The 21,062-nt window shown below is 39.3% G+C and overlaps 1 protein-coding gene across 4 annotated transcripts in view; it reads left to right on the forward strand.

Annotated features, from left to right (window-relative positions):
* NT5DC1 (5'-nucleotidase domain containing 1) overlaps positions 1-21,062 on the forward strand; it is a 126,535-nt gene that overhangs the window by 103,148 nt on the left and 2,325 nt on the right. For all 4 annotated transcript variants that reach the window (XM_070223667.1, XM_023650962.2, XM_023650963.2 and 1 more), the window contains 3 exons: positions 9,665-9,783; positions 10,908-11,060; positions 15,025-15,193. In XM_070223667.1, the coding sequence (XP_070079768.1) occupies positions 9,665-9,783; positions 10,908-11,060; positions 15,025-15,193 (441 nt within the window). The remainder of the gene's footprint in view (positions 1-9,664; positions 9,784-10,907; positions 11,061-15,024; positions 15,194-21,062) is intronic.

Here is a 21,062-nt window from a genome sequence, read left to right on the forward strand (position 1 = left end):
ATCAAGGGCATATTTTATTTTTTTTAAACTGAAGAGACTAGAATGTGCATATGTGCCAATAAGAATGGTCTAGTATAGTGTTTTCAACTATGGCAGTTTTGCTCCTCAGAACAGATTTGGCATGTCTGGAGACGTTTTTGTTTGTCACAACTTGGGAGGTAGGATGCTACTGGCACCTAGTGGTTAGAGGCCAGGGATGCTGCTAAGCAGCCTACAACACACAGGACAACACCCACATTACCACCAACAAAGAATTATCTGGCCCCAAATCTCAGTAGTGCCAAGGTTAAGAAAACCTGGTCTAGTTAGAAAGGGAGAGATTGATGGTGTTTTTTATATATTGGTTTAATGTGTTACATGAATCCTTGATGTTAAGAAATAATCTGTTATCAGGGATTCAAATAATACTCTTTGCATTAAACCAGAAAAAAAATGTTAATGTTTTTCCACTCTTCACAAACATATTTAACTACACAACTAAGTACTCAATAACTAATAACTCAATTTTTATCTGCAAGATTTCATATTTTGTTCCAAGAAAATCTATACCTGTTCTACACCTACGGTAGTACTTATGCCATTCCACAAAGATTTTTATTAAAATTTCACACATAAGCACACATTCACACCAGTAACGGAAAACAATGCATATTAAAAATAAACCACATTTTTTAATTGCAGACCACAAATGCTTTAACTTATACTGATAAGTTACCACATTTTAGGCAGTATTTCTCTATTTAATTGAAGAGTATCCAGAGATGGATGAACTGGTTAAAAACTATTACCATGTAGAAGTACCTATCTTATGACTTTTGTGTAGTATTTTCTTTTGGTAATACAGCATCAAATTGGATTCGAGGTCTAATATGATAATGATGGTTATCTAAACTATATTTTCAAATATATTCATTAAAAGACTTGATGTCATCTTGACTGAATTTATAGTATGAAATGTTATAAATCTTAGCTTAAAAATATGCAGATAATAAATATACCATTCTGAAAAATTGTTTTACATTTAGGTTTCACAAAAACTTGTTTTAAAAGGCAGTCTACTGCTTTTCATTCTCTTTCATAGTTTCAGAGATGAAAAGTCTGCGTTGGTGAGGTAGGACCAAAGTCCTACCATCATTGTCTATAATGTGATTAGAATAAAATGCCTAGGGACCTCAGAATATATGCCATTTCATGCTTTCCTATAATATATGGAAAAGCTTACCTCAGTTTTTTCACATCCAGAAGGGATCAGACTAGAAGATCGCTAAGTTCTTTCCAGCTTTAGTTTTCCACGTCTCTGATTTAAAATTTTCAGTGAAGATACAATGAATCCTACAGCTTTTGTAGTTAACACACAATAGTTTATTCCCATTTAGAGAGCAAAAAGATTGCCAGAACTCTTAATAAGAGGATCATACTGCTCATATCAATCAATCTCTAATTCATCATGTTCTGTCACAGTGTTTATTTTTGCTGCTGATTCCGATTCTTCACCTCCCTCTCACTGCTCTGTCTCCGTTTCCTCCCCTTTCTCTTTAAATATCTCTGTTCCCTAGTGTTCTCTGTTGTCCTCCTCTCTTCCTGCTGCCTTGGGGTGTCTGCCACTCTGATGGTTTTAGCTGTCATCTGTACACTGACTCCCGATTCCGTATCTCCCAGCTTCGCTTTTCTCTGACTTACAGAGGTCTGTTTCTGTCTTCTGAACTCTCCACACCCCATAGCCCTAGTGTCTCATGAAACTCGACATGCCTGTAACAACTTACTAATTTCCCCTCCCATCTTAGCATGCTCCTCTGCCTGTATTCCATAATTTCATCATAATTTTTCCAAGCATGCATCTTGTCCAAACTACGAAAATCAGTCACCTTCAGTTCCTCTGTTCTCATCACGTCTAACCTATCCTCCACTTTCCTGTGGTTTGTCACCTACCACATCCCTGCCACTGCCCTTACCATCCCTTATATGAATTGGTACACTATTACATCATGTCTGGGTTATTACAATGCTTAATAACTGATCTCTCAGCCTTGGAACCCGCAAACCATCCTCCATATGGCAGTTAAGTTATTGTACAACGCAAGTCCTGTCAGTGTGTGATTATAACTTCAGTGTCATGTAAATCAAGTCACTGCTCGAAACAGTCAAAGTCTCAAGTAAAATTAAGTCAAAGGAGCTTGCTGGGACAGAAGGCGCGGCGGCCATTCCCTGCCCCGAGTGCAGGGTGTCCTCAGCGCAGTCCCACAGGCCTGAGGTGAGCCGTTGTCATGGAGACAAGAAGGAGAGGGTGGTGCCAGGGCCGAGGGGCTGAGCTCCTCCTGCCAGACTTCGCCAGTGTGTAGGGACTGTTTGGGGGCGAGGAGCCTCTTCTAGGCAAAATCTGTGTCTCCATGGTTCCCCATCACTTGAGTTGCGTGCCGGGCCTCCTCCTGAGTGCCAAGGCTCGGTGTGTGTGGGGAGGGGCCTCTCTGCCCTGCAGGATTGTAAATTCACTGGGAAGAGGACTGTGTCTGTCTTTTTCACTGCTCTGTCCCCAGTGCTGCCAAATGGCCCCTCCTGCCACTCCCAATTTGGGAATTGTGGCCCAAAAAGCTATCTTTGGTCTCTTGGCCTCAGCTGTCACCAGTACACTGACTCCCACATCTTTCCCTGGCTGAGCCCTCTTTTTCAGACCCTCCTACTGCTTTTCCTCCTGCACACCAAAGCTCCGCTCTGTATTCTGAAATCAAACTTGATACTCTCCTTCCACCTGGAAACCAAACACAACCAAACTGCTGGTCGCCTGTGCGCCTTATCTTCTTCCTTCACCATGCACTGAATTCCCCCAGCTAGGAACCTCCTCCTCACCCTGTCACATCCAGTGCGCAGTGCATCAAGTCTTATTTAAGTCGACCTTGGAAGTTTCTCTTCTCTGCCTCCCCAACCTTCACAGGAGGCCTTCATCACTCTCTTCCCTATGAGGCTTCTAACTCCTCCCTCTGCCCTGACTTTATACCTTCCTTCCATCTCTTGCCCACTACCTTCAAATACTTTTCATTAACACAGATTTCCATTTATCCTTGCTTTAAAATGTCCAGTTTATTTGACACTACGCATTACTGTTAGGCACACAATATATTTAATCACACGCACACACAATCTCATTGGCTCCCCACTCCATATAGCATCCTAAGGCTAATTCCAAATCTGGTTGCTAAATTGCATTTTCTTCCCCACTCTCTCTGCTCCCTACGAGTGCCCATTATTCTATCTTTGCTGAAATGAATGCGTTTTATTTTTCTATCAGGTTTTTCTTCCTGCTGGTCTCTCTACATGAGTGTTTCTCAGACTTTAATGTACGCTCAGACCACCTAGGGATCATATAAGATGGAGATTCCGGTTCAGTAGGGTTTGATGAAGATTTAGATTCTGCATTTCTAAATATTCTGGTCAAGCAGGTACTACGGTCAGAAGACCACCAATGACAGATTTTAGTCAGCCCAAGAGAATGTCTTAATGTCTTTAATTGAAGATTGTTATTCTGCAAAGAAACAAACTTCCTAGGTGTGGAAATGAGCTAGGTAGTTAAGCGTATTGAAACCAAAGGAAATGACTTTGAAAGAATTGTTATTAAAGAACTCTGAATTCTGAATGAATAGTAAATCCCCAAAACCAAAGTACATAAGGGTTTTGCTTTCTAGTCTGTTAAATTTGCTCCAGCTCACTGGCAAGGTATTTATTTCCTTAATAGTATAATTTTCCTTTTATGGCTCCCAACACAGGCATTTTAGCAGATATTTTACTTGAAAAATCTCTTACTGATCATGCCAAAAAAATGAAGTAAGAGTGTATGGAACTGCACAATTGGGGGAAAAAATTTCTAGCTCAAAATTGACGAAGAGAAGTATAAAAGTAAATATGAACTGTTCAATCAAGATATAGGAAGCAAAGAGTAAAGGAAGAAAAGAAAGAAAATTAGTTGTGCTTCTAGCTCAGATTCTGTTTGATCCCACCAGGGGGCAGATTCTCTCATGTTTGTAACTCTTTCCCTGTAACAGTAAAAGATTGGCAATATTCCACATATCTGTCAGTAGGTACTGGGTCACGCTTCAACATGCGAATTTGAAGAGAACGCAGCTCAGCCCATAGCAAGTATATACATATGCCAAAGCTCATCAAACTGGATGCTTGAAATATATGTAGTTTACTGTATGTCAGTTAAACCTCAATACGTGTATTTTTTAAAAGTGGAGGAAAAGAATATATATTTGTTTTTATATGTATAAAAGTGTGGTTACCATTTGTGGAAGAGGTGAGCACGTAGCAGATAGAGTTCAAAAATGAAACTTTTAAAAATATAAATGTATTACTGATTCACAAAAAATCACATAAATACATATTTTTAAAACATTGGTAAGATAGCAACACCAAACGCTTTGGGAGTTGGGAGAGTCAGCTGTGAGCTGCCACATGAGCACATTCAGACAGCTGTGGGCTGAGGTCAGGAGTCGGCACAGGCACACACAACTCTTCTCACAACTTCTGCCCCTGTGGCAAGTTTATCTTACCTTTGTTCAAGGCTCTCAGCCATGGCCTTGACTGTTTCACTTCCCCGCATGATTTTGTCACTATCATACTGACTAAAATCTTGCTGTTTTTTTCAGTTTTCTTGTCTAATGCTCTTATAATAAGTAAATTAAAAGATTGCTGTTATTATAGAAACAGCTGTATCCAGAAGCAAATTACAGTTTTCAAAGAGTTTTTGTTTGATTTACTCTTCACTTTAATTGATTGTTCCTCCGTGTCTTTATCTAGCCCTCCTTTGCTCCCTAACTTCATTCAGTCACTTTTGGGGGAGTTTGCAGGTCATAGGAACAAGGGTGACCTTTGGTCTCCTATGAGTTTTTCTCCTTCGTCGTTATCTTATAACCCAAACATCTATGAGTCATTAGGTTGAAGGATTTGAGGAAGAATTTGGACAGCGTCTAGAACTTTGGAAGAGAAAATTGTTCTGAACATATATTTTAATAGGAAGATTTCTTCAATTAATGCATTCTACCTCTTAAGAATGCTTTAAATTAAAGCTGTGCATCTTAGAAAAATAATACTGGTTTGCATGTTTCATAAGATAATGCTGTTTCATGAGTGAATTTGAGGAGGATGGTAAAGATAACAATAAACTTCATAAAATGAAATTCAAAATACAGTCTAAAGTCCCCCTTCTTTTCTTTATCCATTGCCAACCTGTTCTTGATATAAATGGAGGACAGTAACCAGGACTGAATTTTTTTTTTTTTTTAAAGATTTTTATTTTTTCCTTTTTCTACCCAAAGCCCCCCAGTACATAGTTGTATATTCTTCGTTGTGGATCCTTCTAGTTGTGGCATGTGGGACGCCGCCTCAGCGTGGTCTGATGAGCAGTGCCATGTCCGCGCCCAGGATTCGAACCAACGAAACACTGGGCCGCCTGCAGCGGAGCGCGCAAACTTAACCACTCGGCCACGGGGCCAGCCCCACCAGGACTGAATTTGAGTATTATCTAAAGGTGTCACAGGGAATTTGCTGGGCCCCATTCAGTGGAGCTAGCAGGTTATGGACGCCTTCGGGATGCCAGATAAAAATTTCTTTTGTGCTGTAGTTGTTTTTCGTTTGTGGCGATTCTATGAGCCACATTCAAGTCCAGGAATCCAAATTCAGCAATGGTCTGTGGGGCCGTTGCCTTAACCCTGTGTCTCCCAGCCCCATTTGAAGTCCTTTGAGGAGTAATTATAACAACCAGGTAACTTGAGGCAGTTTCCTTAACTTCTCCCGATATCAGTTTCTTCACCTGTAAATTGAAGAGATAACAGCTAAGATTTCTTAAATACTTGCCGTGTGGCAGACACTGTTCCCTGTGCTTCATCTGCATTACTGTATTTACATAACCACTCTGTGAGGGAAATACTCTTATTATTCCCATTTTAAAACTGAGGAAACGAGTCACAGTCACTCTCTCTCCTTTGTCCTCCTTTATTTTTTTCTAATATACTTGTTATCATAAAACTTTTTTAATTAAACTTTTTAAGTAAAATCAGTGTCATCATTGTACTCCTTGTAGGTCACATTTGTTTATATTATGTGAAAATAGAGGTTCGTATAACTGTTTCCCATAGTTCATGAAAAGAAGTGTGAAGGTGTTTGGGTTTATAAACATTGTGCTTGAGACTTCCATGAGTTTGTTCCTTTGGATTGTCTGGCTTCCACGTCAGTTCTGTTGCTGTCACAGTCCATGTGGCTCTACTGCTGGAATTAATAGTTTCCTGAGTCCTACAGCTTCCTAGCTCTGGACCTTCTGCCAGAACTCTTGAAGCTGCCCTGCATAGATTAATTACCCTGCAGGGCAGCTTCCAGTGTAGGGGCTGGAAACAGGGAGGGGAGGGAGATGTATGTATAAAGTGGGGTTTTTTGTTTTGTTTGACTTGGGTTTTTTTCCTTCTTCATTCTTCCTCTTTTCTTATTTTTTTTTGGTGAGGAAGACTGACCCTGAGCTAACATCTGTTGCCAACCTTCCTCTTTTTGCTTGAGGAAGACTGTCCCTGAGCTAAGATCTGTGCCAATCTTCTTCTACTTTGTATGTGGGACACCACCACAGCATGGCTTGATGAGCAGTGTGTAGGTCTGTGCCCAGGATCTGAACCAGTGAACCCTGGGCCGCTGAAGTGGAGCTCGCGAACTTAACCACTGCACCACTGAGCCGACCCCTTTTTCCTTCCTATTAGATTACTCAGTCCCAACGTTTGAGAAATTAGAATTCTATAGATGTTTTGTGTGTTTAATAAGCAGCAAAAAGATTACCTTCCCACTGTTCCTGCAAAGTGGGCATTTACATATCAAATGTAAATCTGTTTTCAAAAATATTTCTTTAAATTATTCATTTTCCAACTGCCGTCAAACCCACATTACTTATATAGTAAGACAATCTGTGCTAAATAAAGACAGAGGGACCCAAGAAGTAATCACTTTTCACTGTGTTTCTCCAGAAATGCCCTGCATCTTCTTAGACTCTTAATGTTAGGCTAATACATGGTTGGTTTATGGCCTATTGTTTAGAAAATAGTTGGATTTCCCTTTGATTGTGCAGAAGAATTTAAAAAATAGCTGCTGGAACAGCAGCAAAAGAGGCATAAATATTTCTTGACAATAATCTGCCCGTTGCTATGATGTGGCTTTACTTATCTATAAATGTGTTCTTAGAATTCCTTGTTCAAAATATCTGAGGTTATGCAGAAATTCACCTCATATTATTGTGGTGGGTTGGACCTATTTTTGTCATATTATTATTAGCATTAATAAATTACATTTCATTTCAGTTATAGTGACCAACGTTTAATTTGTAAATCTTGAAATTCTCCAGCACCATATTTAAGGTAGTTTATGTTGTAAACCGAGCAGAGGTTTAGGATGGTTGCCTATAACTTTTACATGTAATTTCTTTGGGAGGAATTAAGTTTTAGTTAAATGTACTAATAGTGCCAGAAATGTGTTTTTTAATTTATTTTTTATTGAACATATTTGACATTTAACATTGTGTAAATTTAAGGAATACAGCATGTTGATTTGATACATTTATATATTGTAATATGACTGTCATTGTAATGCTGTTTGGCAGCTCTATCACATTACATAATTATCCTTTCCTTTTAGTGGTTGGAATTAAATTCTGGCCCCATGAACTCTCTGATGACTAGTACAATATTGTTATCTGTATTCATTATCCTGTGCATTAGATCTCTGTGGCTTATTTACTACTCATTGCAAGTTTGTGTCTTTAAACAACATCTATCTTATGCTCCCACCCCCATCCCCTGGTACCTACCATTTTACCCTCTGTTTTTATGAGTTTGGCTCTCCTAGATTCCACATATATCATACAGTACTTGTCTTTTTCTGTCTGATTTATCTCACTTAGCATAATGTGCTCAGTGTCCATCCATGTTGTGGCAAGTGGCAGGATGTCCTCCTTTCTCAGGGCTGAGTAATATTCCAGTGTGTGTGTGTATGTGCGTCACATCTTCTTTATCCATTCATCCGTTGATGGGCATTCAGACTGTTTCCATATCTTGGCTATTGTGAATAATGCTGCAATAAGCCTGGAGTGCAGATACAGAGATGTATTTTTAATGACTAATTTACCAGCTTTACCTCCTTCTTTCTAGACCCTTTGTTTTCTCCCTGTCCTACTCCAGGGTTGGTTTAACCTTCAGGACCCCTCATTTCTCCCTTCCAAGTCCTGGCAAGGCCAGTGGGAATTTTGTGTTGTTAATTTTGTATTCATTCTCTTAAAGAGGGCCCTCCAATTATGTAAGCTTCTAGCCCGACAAAACCTGGATCCACCTCTGCTTATAACATATGAATTATTAGGATCCTTCTTAGAGGCATAGCAGAGAAAACCAAAAAACAACCACCACCACCTTGTTGCAATCTGAAATCATGAAATTAATGTGGAAAAAAAAGAGACGGTTTTTTTCCATACAGTTTCCAAAGCTGTGCCTGAACAGCTACCAGTGCGTCTGCTGGTGTATCATCTTTTCACAAAACCTTTCTTCATCATCTTGCTGGTGGGCAGATGTGTCTATAAGGCATGAGACAGCTGGCAAGATGCAGGGCGGCAGAGACAGTTTACCTCTTCCCCAGCCCCGCTTTAACAGAGGTGGCCGGCAGTGTGCTGGGAGAGGACAGCTTGGAAGAGCCCCCAGATGGGGGCTTTGCCATCAGATACTCCTCTTACTACCCTCTAGGGCTGGGACTAGGGTAAAGCAGTTGTGACATTTAGGGGGCAAAATTTATGGGGGTGCTCACTCTCAGGGTCATGCAAATGCCTCCTAATCGCTAGTCCAACTTCAGCAAACTATGTAAACCTCTCTGAGCGCTAGTTTCCTCATTAGTCAGAAACTGAGCAAGGCAGGGAAATGAAGGTGGAATTAGAAGAACAAAACTGTGACAATCAATAGCAGCAGCTGTAGCTATGGACCCTAAATCAGATCGTGAGGGTTATATAGAGTAAAATATATAAAACATACTCTACACAGCCTGAGTTTAATAGACTACTGATAAAAATCTACCTCCCCCACCCCCAGTTCCAAAAAGATAGGACCTAATGGCTTCCATTATGTAGTTTATTTAATAAAGCGTTTTGCAAAGCAGGGCCATGATGTCAAGCAGGCATCTCTCTAATCATTGAATAAATCACTTAGCAGCTTTGAGACCTTAGGCAAAATGACTTCCCTGAGACTTATTTTCCCTGATTAAGAGTGCTGTTGTGTCAAATAATATATACCTCTTCATTGTCAACATCCTCCACCAGAGTAGTACCTTTGATACAATTGATGAACCTGCATTGACACATCATTATCACCAGTAAGGGGTGGCAGGGGGTATATCAGAAATCTCTGTACCTTCCTCTCAATTTTGCTGTGAACCTAAAACTGCTTTTAAAAAATAAATTCTTCATATGTATATATATCTATCTTTATTCTTTATATGTATATCAATGAAGTGCGTGTAATACATAGATGCTCCCTGAATGGTAGCCCGCATCCCCACATGGTTCCTTCTTGTACAAGTCCTGCAGCCATGCCAGAGTGAGGCCTGCCCAACAGCGTGCTCTCACTTGACTAAAACGTATATGATTGTCAAACTGTGTTTTCAGAGAATGACGAGGAGCAGGAGGCACTGCCGTCTCTGGATAAACCTGGCTGGTACTCCCAAGGGAACGCTGCCCACCTTTATGAACTCCTGAAGAAAATGACTGGCAAACCTGAACCCAAGGTATTTTCTGATTCAGGCCAAGCCCTTGCTGCCCACTTGCAGACAGAAACCATTGTAAACTAAAACCATAATTCTAATGCGTTCAGCTTAGTTCTCTGTGAGGGAATCATCTGCCTATCTGCCAATCTCTTCTCTTACCTCTTCCACTTAAATAAGCCTCTTCTTTGTTGATGTAGACTGCATCTTTATCAGTAACAGAGAAGAGCAAAGATTCCAGGCAGGAGACCACACATCTAGAGAATACAATGGATTGGTGTGTGGGATGCCTGAGAAATTATATCCTAATAACAGTCCATCAGAAAAGTTTTTATATGTAAAACAAACAATAACTGAAATTACACTACAGACTAGCCAAAAGACACACTTACTTTTGACATCCTGACCACATGGCTGATGTTGGGCATTGTTGCATTTTTAACAGCAGAACCTTTCTTCTAAAAAATGTTTGCCAGGAGCCCCCAAGCAGGAGAGATGAGCGGGTAACTGAGCCCCGCTCCGTTGGCTCCCACGTTGCCACAGCCCCTGGGGACTCCTGAGGGGTTTAGTGGACTGACCTTCCTCACTTGGAAGTTCTGGTTCACATGCCCTTACCCTCGTTTACTCATCTGTAAATTGAGAGGTGCAGACTAGATCAGTGGGGCTTTGCCTCAGAGTTCCTGGGGCGCTTCCCAGAGTCCGCTTGCCCAACCCCACCCTCAGAGGTTCTGTGTCAGCACGTCTGAGTGGGGTGGAGAAACTCTGGAAAAGCAGTTGTGATGTGCACTCCTGCTAATCTATCCCACAGTAACAAATCGTCTCTAATATCTGACCAGTTCTTCAGTTCTAGGGGCAGGTTTCACTGTAAGCATATGGACTTTTACTTTTTCAGAAAATTGAAGAAAATCGCTTACCTTCTGCCTTCTAGCTGCAGGTGCGTTGTATAACTTCTTGGCACCCTGAGAATCAAATGGGGCAAGTTGATGATCCCCTGTGAAGTTATTTAAGGAAGTTTAAGATGTTTATGCAACTTTTATTTGTCTCACTCTGATACCTGTGGAGGAGTTTTTTTCTGCTTTCCATAAAATGAACACCCTTCTCTCTCACAGTTCTCATGTCTCAAACAGAATTTGCTGTCTGGCTTACAGGTGGTTTATTTTGGTGACAGCATGCACTCAGATATTTTCCCAGCCCGGCATTATAGTAATTGGGAGACAGTCCTTATTCTGGAAGAGCTCAGAGGGGACAGAGACGGGAAGCCTGAGGAATCAGAGCCTCTAGAGAAGAAAGGAAAATATGAGGTAAGGGTTCCCTTCAGCTCTTTCCTTGAAAGAAAAGCCCTTTATGTTTGACCTATCTTAGAATGTGCTTGTTTGTGCCAAGAGTGATGCTCTTGGCACTCATAATGATCTTTACACCATCTCAGCTCTACAGGTGATCTTGTTAAAAAGATTTTTTTGGGGGGTGGGGGTGAAAAAGATTGTCCTTGAGCTAACATCTGTGCCAGTCTTACTTTATTTTGTATGTGGGACATCGCCACAGCATGGCCTGATGAGCAGTGTGTAGGTCCACGCCCAGGATCTAAACGCACAAACCCCAGGCTGCCAAAGCAGAGCTCACGAGCTGAGCCACTGTGCCACTGGGCCAACCCCAATAATTTTTAAACAATGTCAGGATAATGCTGTTGGCCATCTGTGTGCCTTCCCTGCCCTCTGCTTTCATCCATTGCTGTGGCACCGGATGTTTTTTGGCTGACGCTAAGATGGCCAGATCCTTCACTGCAGTCATACTCCGTGTCTCTTTTGCTCGGCCATGAAGGCCCTTGTGCTCTCTCTTCATGGGTCTAACTTAACTAAATTGGAGGCTCTTTTAGACTTACTCCTGAGCTGGCCACACCACAAGAAAAAGAAATGTGGAATAAAGATTCGAAGAGAAGACATTAAACTATTATTATTTCAGAATTATATGGTCATTAACATAGAAGACCATAGCGAATCAACAGGCTGTTATAACTGATAAGAGAGTTGTCAGAATGCAGGATCCATGTCAGCATTCAAAAATCACTCGCTTTTCTCTATACCAGCAGTAACCACTTGCAAAATGTAATGAGAAATAAATCATTTACAAAGCAACAAAAATGAATCACTGTATAGGAATTAACTTAATAAATACATAAGACTTAAATGGAGAAATTTTTAAGGCTCTATTAATTCTGAATACAATGAATAAATGAAGAGATATACCATATTTATGAATGCATGGTTTAAGTTTATATTGGTACCTGTTTTCCTCAAATTTATTTACAAAGTCAGTGTAGTGTGCAAAATCTCAGGGGGATTTTGGGTGGACCTTCACAAACTGATTCTGCATTTAGACAGAAAACTTGAAGGCCCACAAATAGTTAAGACAATTTTGTAAGAAAGGATAATGAAGGGAGGGAATCTCACCCTATCAGATACTAACCATTTTAGAAAGCTACAGTAATTTTTTAACTATAGTACTGGTGACGAAATACATAAAAAGGTCAGTGAGCAAAGAAAAAAGAACCCAGGCACCAACCCCTTTATCACATTCCGAGTTTCCACGTATGGTAGAGCGTTATCAATCAGCAGGAAAGGATAGCCAGTTCAGTAAATAGCACTGAGTAGGTGGTCTCAGTATGTGGAGAAAAATAAGATGAGTCTCTTTCTCACCCTACATGTATAAAAATAAATTATAAATGGATTATAGACCTGAAACTAGAAAATATATCTGTAAAATTAATTGAAGAAAATCTATGAAAATATTCTTGTGACCTCAGGATGGGAAGGATTTCTCAAGTTAGAACCCAAAAGAGCAACAATAAGTAGAAAAATAGATGACACTGCATCAATATTAAATATTTTTGTTCAAGATACCTGGAATACTGTTAACCAATGGGTGAAAGTCAGGGGAAAAGGTCCTTGCAGTGTCTGTTTAGATGGGACCTTATGAAATTGCCATTTTTTTTGTATGTCAAAACAGTTGAGCATCAGTACTTTCATATGGTTCAACCTAATAAAACCGACAGTGAATTTATATCTAGCCTGTAAGAAATAGAACATTCAGTAGGAAATTAGGCAAAAGGTATCAGGCACTTGACTGAAGGGGAAGGCTTGCATATGAGGGAGATGCCCATCCTCACTGGTAATCCGTGAAGTGCAAATTAAAACCATGGTGATATCGATACCACTTTAAAACCATCAGACTGATAAAACTGAGTCTGGCTTTTTAAAGTGATTTACTAATAAAATAGTCTGAGATGCATTTCTACGAGTTAACTTAGAAAAACATGAACTAGAACCAATATTGTTCACTAAAGTTTCTCTCCGTTGTGTTTGACAACTCCGTACTATAATGAAAATAAATTTTTACCTTTATTTTAGTGAACAGCTATTTGGCTTTTCAGTCAGAAACCAATACTATTTTATTTAAAATTATACCTGGAATATAATCACTACCCTTTTAGAATCCCCAAAATGAAGAATATATCTGTGACAGGGACTGTGGTTAGCCCTAAAAGAAGTGGACATACTTATCTCATTACTCCAAGGGGGTAACTAAAAAATGAAAGGTACTTGAAGAAAAAACTTTAATTTGAAAATTAGGACATAAATAGATATCTAAGGGAGAGAAAGAGTAAAGAGAGGATAGAAACTTGGTGGGAACACTTACCATTAAAGGATGATATCCATGAGATGTAGAGCCCTAAGCAAAAGAGGAGTATTCCTTGTTGATGTATTCAAGAAATGGCATGATTCTTTTGATTAGTGATATGTGTATATATTTTTTATATTTGAGAAAATGAGTCATTAAAAACCTCAGTATCAGAATGAACAAAGATTGGCATCTGTCTCAGTCCATTTGGGCTGCTCTAACAAAACACCATAGACTGGGTGGCTTATGAGCAACATTTATCTCTCATGGTTCTAGAGGCTCGTGAGTCCAAGATCATGTTTGCTGGCTGATTCAGTGTCTGGTGAGGACCTGCTTCCTCGCAGATCACCATCCTCTCCCTGCATCCTCAGAACAGGGAAGCTAGCTCTCTGGGGTCTCTTGTATAAGGGCACTAACCTCATTCAGGAAGGCGCCACCCTCATGACCTAAGCACCTCCCAAAAGCTCCACTTCCTAATACCATCACCTTGGGAGTTGGGATTTCAACATAGGAATTTTGGAGGGACGCCAACATTTAGAATACAGCAGCAACCATGTTACATTGAACCAGAAGGGGCAGACAGGTTTGTTTTCCTCTTCATAGGAATAGGGAGCAGCCTAGATTCTGCCCCTGCAGTGTTTGCAGAACCATTGTCTACACATAGTACATGTGATGTGAGTCATTTCTTCTTAGACTCATTATTTTAGAAAAGATAATGAACTAAGTAAAGAAAAGTTACCCTTAAAATTGCTCTTTAAACTTTGAGAAATTATATTTGAATAAACCTTAAATGTACACACAGAGGCATAGATACCTGTATTCCTTACTGCTCTTAAATATCTTCGCTGAAATCCGAATAGGTTCTTGCTGATTTCCACTATCATCTGAAAAAATATATTTGCATCTTGCTTCACAAAATGAGTTCCAGCACAGATAGTCTTGAATCTAGAGGAATATTTGGGACTTGGTGCTGCTCCAAAATGAAATTTTCATCAGAAAAGGATGACAGATTTTATAATCCAGATTATGTGGATGTGGTAGGATTTTTTTCAATTTTTAATTTTATACCATATCCATAGAACACTGAGAAGTATTTTTAAATAAGTCTTTTACTTGGTCTATAATTTTTATGTGCCTGCTCTGTCCTAGGCACTAAGCCTTAAAAATACAGTAATACGTAAGAAAGTTCCTAACCTTATATAGTTCATAATCTATCAAGGGTGAAAAGTAAATAGTATGATAATTGCAAGATAGCATGAGAAGTAGGATATTAGGGATAAACTCAGAGAGTGGGAGGATGAAGGAAGAGACCTAATCCAACCTGACTGTGGGAGCTCAAGGAAAAAACCCTGGATGGTGTCCAGGCCAGATCACAAAGGATGAGAAGGGGTTCCCAAACAAAACCAAGGAGGATACTTTAAAGGACTTCTAAGCATTGTTTTACTTTTTATATAGCATACAGGCTAGTTAAAGGTAAACAACTGAAATTCTACAGTTTTTCTGTTTTGATTTACTTAGTGGGGGAAAAAAATCTTAGAATGAGAATGAACACCAGTTAATCAGTTTTCATTATTCTGTCTCTTGTTTCAGGGACCAAAGGCAAAGCCTCTCTATACATTATCTAAAACATGGGGCTCTTTTTTTATTGATTCAGTTTCCGGACTGGAAAATACAGAAGACTCCTTGGTTTATACTTGGTCTTGTAAGAGAATCAGCACTTACAGCACTATTGCAATTCCAAGTATTGAAGCAATAGCAGGTAAGTGGGAAAATACTTACAAAGGTTTACCTGAGGAGCTGGCCCCATGGCTGAGAGGTTAAGTTCGCGCTCTCCACTGTGGCGGCCCAGGGTTTCACTGGTTCGAATCCTGGGCATGGATATGGCACTGCTCGTCAAGCCATGCTGAGGCAGCATCCCACATGCCACAACTAGAAGGACTCACAACTAAGAATATACAACTACGTACTGGGGGGCTTTGCAGAGAAAAAGGAAAAAAATTAAAAAACTTAAAAAAAAAAAGGGTTTACCTGATACTGGACAGTAAAGAACTCAAGTACTAGAATTCTTTCTTTTAAAAGAAGAAAATCTTCCCATGATATTTATCTGTTTTTCTTGGAAAGCATCTAGGTATGGCAACCTGGGTAATTAGGATCTTCTGTCTGCTGGAGTCAACTACAAATGCTGGACAGTTATTCTTTTTTAAGTCTGCTTGGTGTCATAGGATGAAGGTAGAGAAAAATTACCAGAACAAGATGTTAAGGAGGCTAAGAAAAGTGAACCTGATTTTAGGGGCTGCTTTTCCCCCTGTGTGTTTGCTAATTCAAGAACGGGCACCAACAAAAGTGAGTGGGCCTTTCAGTAGCTTCATGAACCCACAGGGGTAGAAAGTGGAGGGAAGGGCCTGCCAAAGGAGGGGTGAGCCTTATGGACTCTCTCAGTCTGTGTTGAGATCCTGATGGAGTTTACCTTTGAGTAAGGATGAATTGGAAGTAGGCATACACAGGGAATGAAGCTCAGCTTTAAATAGGCTGAATCCCTAAAATTGGATTGAGAAGATTTCTAGATTGGTAGTGCCCCAAGGCACCTGTTAGAAACCACTGAATATTCTCCTTTGAGGAAGATACCATTCTAGGACTCAAATTATTACTAAAAACAATTAATATAAGGTTTGGCACATAATAAAAAATATACAGGCACACAAGGATTTGAGACTACACTAACAGAAATAACCAAGTTTACTATGGTCAAGTACAGAAAGGAAAAGAACAAGAAATTTGGTAGAGACATAAAAACTATACAAAGAATGGAAATTCTAAAATCAAAATATTGAAAAATCAAAATTAAGAACTTAATGGATCGTTTTAAAAGTAGATTAAACACAGTTGAAAAGTGAATTAGTGCACTGGAAAATAGGCCAAAAGAAAATATGCAGAATGAAGCATGAAGAGAAAAAAGCATACAGAAGATACAGAAGAGGAACTAAAAGAAATAGGAGATACATTGAGAAGAAATAAGATTTCTATCATTGGACTCCCAGGGGATGAGAGAATAAGCCAAAAGCAACAGCTACAAACTTTCCAAAAATGATGAAAGAAAATAAGCCAAAGATTTAAGAAGCCCAAAGAACTGAACCAAAATAAATAAAAAGAAATCCTAAGTTAACTCCTAAAAATCAAAGACAATTAAGAAATATTAAAAGCAGGGGGCCAGCCTGGTGGCACAGCAGTTAAGTGCACACGTTCAGCTTTGGCAGCCCAGGGTTCGCCTGTTCGGATCCTGGGTGCGAACTTGGCACCACTTGGCACGCCATGCTGTGGTAGGCATCCCATGTATAAAGTAGAGGAAGATGGGCATGCATGTTAGCTCAGGGCCAGGCTTCCTCAGCAAAAAGAGGAGGATTGGCAGTAGTTAGCTCAGGGCTAATCTTCCTCAAAAAAGAAAAGAAAAAAAGAAATATTAAAAGCAGCCAGAGATTAGAGACAGACTGATTTCAAAGGAATAAGAGTTAGACTGACATCTGACTTCTCCCAGAAACAAAAGAAGCCAAAAGATAATTGCTGGAAGAAAATGGCTCGCTATCTTGATGGGATTCTATGCCCGGTAAAGATAACATTAAAAAATAAAGAAAAATATTTTTAGACAGAAAAAAATGGAGGAAATATATCCCTAGAAGATCTGCACTGAAGCAAATACTAAAGGGTATTGTTCCTCAGGCCAAAGTAAGAATGATCCCTGTTGGAAGACTGGAGACGCAAGAAGGAATATACAGCAGCCAGAGATAGATATGTGAATATATTAAAGTGAAGTTTGCTGTTAGAAACAATAAAGAAAAAAGTTCCATGGAGTTGACATAAAGATAAAATTTTAAAACATGACGCCAACAGCATATAAATCCCAAAGGGGGACAGCTGGAGTTAACGTGTTCTAACATCCTTGTCCTATATGGTAAAGGATAAGAGTATGTTAGATATTGATAAGTCAGAAATGCACGTTGTCATCTCTAAGATGACTACTAAAAGAACTGTAATAATATGCATACCGAGCTAATTATGTAAAGTAATTTTAAAATCCAAAAGGAAACAAAAATGGGGGAGAAAAGAGAATATTAAGAATAAGCAGGACCAATGGAGAGCATTTAGTAAAATGATAGATTTAAATCTGAGTAAATACATTAAATATAGGTGGCTAAATACTTCAATTAAAAGCCTGAATGAGGGGCTGGCCCCGTGGCGCAGCGGTTAAGTGCGCACGTTCTGCTTTGGCGGCCCGGGGTTCACCGGTTCGGATCCCTGGTGCGGACATGGCACCACTTGGCAAGCCATGCTGTAGCAGGCGTCCCACGTATAAAGTAGAGGAAGATGGGCGTGGATCTTAGCTCAGGGCCAGTCTTCCTCAGCGAAAAGAGGAGGATTGGCAGCACTTAGCTCAGGGTTAATCTTCCTCAAAAAAAAAAAAGCCTGAATGAAATAACAAAAGCCAACCATGGGCTCTTCATAAGAGAGACATCTGAAACATAAGGACATGGAAAGTTTGAGTATTAAAACATGGAAAGAGATACTACTCTGATAACAGTAACCAAAAGAAAGTTAGAGTTAGCTATATTAATGTGAAACAAAGTAGACATTAAGGAAAAAATCCATTATAACATGAAAGAGAATCACTTCATAATAACAAATTGTTTTCAGAAATTGCAAACTGAAAGTCTCGGGTATTCACCAGGCCCTCTCCTCTCTCAGGTCAAAATTTAATCCCTCCCTGTTTTCCCAGTACCAAGAAACTGCTGAAAGATCCACTCTGCTTTCAAGAGGCCTGTGCTTCTGCTTGCTTCTTAGTTCCCCGAAGTTCCTTTCAGGATTTGGCAAAGGGCTTGAGGAGAAAACCAGCAGAGTCCGGTTCTCCACCCCTTCCTTTCTAGCAGATTCCCTGCCCCTCCATTTTTGTTTCTGCCGTCCTTCAAGACTGCCCAAAGCTCTGCTACTGGTTTTTCTGCTGCTGTAACTACCCCACCTTCAGCCAGAGTCCCGGTGCCTAAGGGGAAAGCTGTGGCAGAATGTGGGCTCACTGCTCTGCTTGTAATTCCGGGCCAGGAATTGTGTGTCCTCAGGCCTTAGTTGGCTCTTCAGCTCTCCAATGACTTGACTCTGATGTTTGTATTTTATTCAGCTCTTCTAGGTGTCTCAGCTCCAATTTAAAAGTGGTAGTCTACTTAAGTTTTTTGAACCTCAGATTCTTCTTTCCTAAATTGGGGATATTTCCAGGCTGCATTTCTCCCCTCATAAGATGGATGTAAGAGAAAGTAAAGCAAGATATTTATCTGAATTATTGATAGGATGATGATGATGATGACCCCAAGATATGTTTGACCTTCCAAAAGGTCCTTCCTCTGTGCCAGTATACAAATCCAATGTCAGTATATCCACGCATTGAAATCATCTCTCGTTCTCATTGGTTTCAAAAAGAATGGTTTTTCAATTTGTTCCATGCTTGCACACATAAAATTAAAGAAAAATAATCTAAAGATATTTCTTCCTTTTACTATTTTTCCTTTTAAAGAAATGGACCTTGTAACTTAGAGGGGTCAGCCCACAATTAAACTATTATTTTCATTTTTTATATTTCACTCTTCCTTTCTTTCAAAGTGTTTCAAATTTACAGTAAGAGAATAGGGTAGTATGATAATGGAAGTCACTGAGTTATTCTAAAGTAGCTGAATAAAAACTGTTTAATGGGATATGGTTGTGAAATAGTAAAAAAGTCAAAGAAAGTGAATCTCCATTGTTCCACGATTTAAATATTTCTCCAAAGAATTGGAAAATAACCCCCTCTCTATCTTCTGGGGTAAGAACTCTCATTCAAGAAGCAATAACATCAGTGTACCTCCCATTTTCGTTTTCCAAAAGCTTTCTTCCACAGCAACTTGGAAAAGAACTTGGCAGGTCATTTTTCTTCTGTTTAACTTTTCTCAGGAGAAAATATTAAGTGGGACTTACCAGTAGTCAAACAAAGCCAAACAAGTACCAGTTTCTTTGTGGGGAAAGAATGAGAGTGGGTGTGTCATATTCACTTGTTGATTTTGATGTCCAAGACAGTTCCTCAAAAAGCAAAGTATTAGTCTCCCTCTAAGTTAGCATTCATTGCTATGATCACATTCTTATAAAGAAGTTATATCTCACACAGAACTTTAAATTGATGATTTCAGTAACATATTCAGTAAAGTTGGATAGTCCTATATAATTTACCTCCAAGGAAGAAAAACGACTGGAAGAAAAGTGATGTGATGGCCATGGCTTTGGACATACTGAAGATAGACTAGACTCTTTATATAAATGTTATCCTGCTAATATCTTAAAAAAAAAAGTCCCAAAGTTGTTCTGTTTCTATCTGTTATATTATTTTACATTGAACTTACTGTTTAAGAATATTTGTGCCTTTTGGTTCACTTCATTGAATTGTTAGATAATATGGTTGATATTACAGTATATTTAGTACATGGAGTTTAATAGAACATTGTTGTAGTAAACAAGAATTTGGTTGTCTACCTTTCTCTTTTCTTCTGAATATATAGTCAGCACCCAACAGTGACTTTCCTGTAACAGAGATGGAATGTTTCCCTCTTGCTGAGGCCCAGTCTGGAGATCCTTGTTTTACCAGAATCGTCATCTAATCTCAGTCTGGCTGTTCCATGCCCAAATTTCTTAACCGTAGTAGACCTTTTTGGCTACCTGAGAGAGAGAATAAAATTTTTGTTTTAAGTGAGATGGGAGGTGAAAAACAAACACGATCGTCTCCCTTTGCCTCTTAAAACCTTTTTGTATTCATTTAATGTTTCTTTATTCCTGGATATTCTGTTAGACTTGGTTATCTCATTGAAATCTAAATGCATATAAGCCATTGTTATGGATGTTATAAGTCTGCACTTATTAGCCATATACATTAAAATAGTGGTTGGTTTATAAGCATTTTGATACCGTAATCATTTTTAACCCTATAATAATGGCTACACAGAGAACTAAACACTTGCTTTAGGAAATGTATAGGAAAGTCAGAGAAACAGGTGGCTGGCTTAACTCTTAGCCTGTATCATTTTGGTGGCTTATGAGAAATCCAGGACTTCAGATACATAATTTTAATAACTCAGTTTACTCTCCAATGCCTTTAAGGCACAGCTCAAAATACGCTCCAGCTCACTGAGCACTGAAGACCGATGTAATTCACTGATACTGGATGTTTTGCTGTTTACGGTAATCTTCACTTTCTGTGGCATCAGAAAGGCAGTGTTCCTTCACAATCTCTAGTACTAGTTGTCTACTCATAAGGATTAACTGCTTGGGCCTTGATGATTCTCAGTGGCATTTAATAGAAAGTATAGTGTTTCTGCTAGTGTCATTTTCAAAATACTCAGTACTACCAAATGATGTTTTATTTGTGAAATAAGGATTACTGCCCAGTATCTATACATGTGGCATGAATGTCATAACATGACATATATCATAGTGTTTTGCTTGTAATATTTCTGGTAACATTTCCTTGAAGAAATTTGGGAAGAAAATATCTGAAGGCTAGCTTTTGAGACATGTGAAGATGTCACAATGTCCTACCATCAATAAAGTATGCATTTTATGTTCTC

The sequence above is a fragment of the Equus caballus genome, chromosome 10, assembly GCF_041296265.1.
Source record: "Equus caballus isolate H_3958 breed thoroughbred chromosome 10, TB-T2T, whole genome shotgun sequence".
NCBI classification, from domain to species: Eukaryota; Metazoa; Chordata; class Mammalia; order Perissodactyla; family Equidae; genus Equus; species Equus caballus.